The following is a 3,534-nucleotide window of genomic DNA, read 5'->3' as shown; positions in this document are numbered from 1 at the left end:
CAGTCATTTCAAAAACGTTTTAGCTATCTATTGTTTGATTGCTATCGTTAGCTCAAAACGCAATTCAGGCGACAGCCTTTTTTGTGTTTGATTGCTAGCTTGTAGCAAAGCTAGTAGGCTAGTCCTTTAAAAAATGTTTAAGCTATCCATGATTGATTGATTGCTAACGTTAGCTCAAAACGCCATTCAAATGACAGCCTTGGTTTTTGATGGCTAACTTGTAGCCAGCAGTGAAAAAAACTTCATTAAGTAGGTACATTTTTACTGTATTGACATAACAGAAGTCTCTCGTTAGCATTTTACATGCTACTTGTCGCAAAGTGACGCCTGCACAACTCAAATCTGCAATCAACTTACATCGGGAGTGTTTTGCCTGGTACATGCAGTCCATACGTCAATTAAACATATTCATGTAAGGAAGGCCAGTCTTAAATTGTTTTATTTATTCTATTCTATTTCAAACTCTATTTGTGCTAGGCAGGTTTAGGACGGCGGAGTCACACAAACACAATGTAACAAGGAGTGTAACTTTCTACAGGGAGTAAATTAGTTACATATATAAAAATAGCACCTGCTTTCTACATGAGCTTATCTCTTCATAAGTTTGTATTTACTCTTAAATTGAAGGCTTTGTTTAATTTGTTTTTTCGTGAGATGTTTCAAAATGTGACCGTTTTCAATTGCCTTTCACTTGCCACCGCTATCAAGGTCTCAGTGACGATGGTCTGAGAACCACCTCAGCAAACTAGTTTGAGGTTTTAAAATTGAATGTGCTCCTCAATCAGCTGGATTTATTTACTCCTGCACTTACGGAGTCTCAGGAGAGCAATACAGCTGACACGGTTTATTTCCTCTATGTGATCCTGACCTCTGACCCCGCCTCCAACACTTCAGGTATGTCAAACCATCGGAGGAAACCCTGGAGGCGGGGCTTAGCAGGGAGTTGTTGGAGGAGCTGGGTGTAGCTCTTCCTATGTTGGTAGAAGATCATGTGGCCTCTTGCTATGCCCTTGCTTCCTCACACTCCTCCTCCTCCTCTCCATTCTCCCGTCTGATCACTCACTTTTACGTGAAGAAGATGGAGGAGGAGCAGATTAGGGAGGTGGAGAGAGCGGCTGCATCCATTGCAACAGATCATGGACAGGAGGTACTGTGTGTGTGTGTGTGTGTGTGTGTGTGTGTGTGTGTGTGTGTGTGTGTGTGTGTGTGTGTGTGTGTGTGTGTGTGTGTGTGTGTGTATTTCTATATATATTTCAATGTTTTGGAAATATTTGCTTCCTCTCTCTCTCTCTCTCTCTCTCTTCCTCTCTCTCTCTCTCCAGGTTCTAGGAATGGTCAGAGTCCCTCTGTACCACAACGAAAGCGGGGGAGGCCTCGCGGTCTTCCTGTCGCACTCGTTCATCGGTAATGCTCGCTCCCAGCTGACCGACTCTCTCTGCGTCTCAACCTGTCTCCCCTGAGGAGTTGCATAAAGCCCTCACACACTCTCTGAAGATACACACCACACACCGCAGAGGACCTGCAGGTGGCCTTTGTGCTAACAGAGGCAAAGAGGAAACAGTTTTGAAACACATCTGCACCAGCACATCCTCTCCAGCACACACATAGATACAGTTTGCCTATTAGCAATGTTCAACACAATCCTTGCTCACACACTTAATCCTACACACACACACACACACACACACACACACACACCACACACACACACACACACACACACACACACAACACACACACACACACCCCCCACACACACACACACACACACACACACACACACACACTGTCATACTGATTCTGAGCTGGTGACTCATAATTGCCTCATGGATCAACCAGTTGAGGAGAAAACATTATCAACTGCTCCATTATTAATAGAAATGAAATCATTTAACTGTGCATGATATTCCAACTTTCTTTTTTTCTGTCATTCCACAGATTGTGTGATTGTGTTGATTTCAAGCAGAAAAATGAAATAAAAACTAATTATATAATCAACACGCATTTCATTAAACCTTTTTGTATGGTAATGTTATGATTACATTTTAATTATCAGGAATCGAGACACATTGTAAGCTAGTGACAAATACAGCATACCAAATAGCAGACAAAAAAGGCAACATATGCCAATAGAAAATAAACCGAAACATGTAAGACATCACACACACTGTGCTACGTTATATGATAATGCATAGGAACCCTGTGGTAGTCTATTACTACCAAGATCAAAGGGGCAGCGGAAAAATACCCTCTTTTCAAATAGGTCAAATTCTTTGTCGTCTTTGTGCTGCTCACAGTTTCTGTGGTTTCATTTATGGAGTCATTGCAGCGGCGCCGATGCAATCCAAGGATTAATTACGTCCGTGACATACAATATAGCCTACAGCCGAAGATTTGATTCTGTTTAAGTGTGCCCTCGGCGCGCATAACGCGCCTGCACCAGATGTTGGTAACCTCATTCCCAGACAATCTTGCAGGCAGTGAGCAAGAGCAGAGACATCATTGTGTCTAATGTTGATGATACCTACTGTAAGTGCACAATGTGAATCTATCTGCTGTTTGTTTTTGCAGGTGAATCAACCGGACATGTTGGCTATATTACCCGTGTTACTGTATAGTGCAGATATACATGTTGAGAGAATACCATAAACCTTGAGTTTATGATCATAACTAGCACATGTTGTGTGATAAATACCGCTCAATGTTTGATAAATGGATGCATAATGTACCTAAAAGATGGAGTGGTGGGATGGAGGAAGCGGAGAGAAACACACACATTCACTCATCTTTTATTCAGCTTTTTATACAACTGATTTGGACTCTGCATTTTACGAGGACAGGTACATCCATCATTGACTCATCTTAGTGCAGGTGTTGATAGAATTGGTTTTTGTGAGTTGGACCATTTGTGACGTGTCTCTCAATCAGAGTGGGTTTTTCTCAACTGTCAGAAGGAGAAAAGAATGCACCACATCCGGCTTAACAGACAGGAAGCATAGGAGACAGATAGTACAAAACACTGCTGTCTATGGTTGTGTTTAAGCAAGTCTGTTCGGTGTGTGTATGTGTGTGTGTTTGTGTGTGTGCATGCGTAAATAAAGCTGCTTGAGGACATGCCTTTCTTGAAGCATGCATGTGTGCGTGCATGGAAACTGTCTTGCATGTGCGAAGGGAAAGGATGCTATCCTGCAGTGGAGTCGTGAGATGCGAATAACACAAGGTCATCGGAAAATCATTACGAGAGAGAAAAGGATGGAGGGATGGATGGCTGGAGCTAGGGAGGGAGGGCAGTGCAGGCGAGGGATGGATGGATGGATGGATGGATGGAGGAGGGGTGGGAGAGAGCGGGAGCGAGGGATGCTGAGGGAGAAAGGCAGTATATTCATAGCAGCAGCGGTATTTATAGCCGCCCAGAGGAGAGGAGAGAGCAGGGGGCGTGGCTTGGGTTGTGGCTTTCACAAGGCAGAGAGAGAGAGAGGGAGGGAATGGGAGGAGTGAGGCAGCTCTGGCTTGGCGAGAGAGCAAGGGGGGGGG

General features: G+C 43.9%; 1 protein-coding gene across 1 annotated transcript in view; it reads left to right on the top strand.

Annotated features, from left to right (window-relative positions):
- Positions 1-1,688, top strand: part of LOC116691898 (U8 snoRNA-decapping enzyme) — a 4,139-nt gene extending 2,451 nt beyond the window's left edge. The window contains 4 exon segments of the mRNA XM_032519804.1: positions 895-1,147; positions 1,323-1,435; positions 1,437-1,503; positions 1,505-1,688. Of these exon segments, the coding sequence (XP_032375695.1) occupies positions 895-1,147; positions 1,323-1,435; positions 1,437-1,503; positions 1,505-1,567 (496 nt within the window). The 3' untranslated portion in view covers positions 1,568-1,688.
- The last annotated feature ends 1,846 nt before the right edge of the window (positions 1,689-3,534 follow it).

The sequence above is a fragment of the Etheostoma spectabile genome, chromosome 7, assembly GCF_008692095.1.
Source record: "Etheostoma spectabile isolate EspeVRDwgs_2016 chromosome 7, UIUC_Espe_1.0, whole genome shotgun sequence".
Taxonomy (NCBI): Eukaryota; Metazoa; Chordata; class Actinopteri; order Perciformes; family Percidae; genus Etheostoma; species Etheostoma spectabile.
Note: the sequence above shows the minus strand (reverse complement) of the source record. Positions and strands in the feature narration are given on the sequence as shown.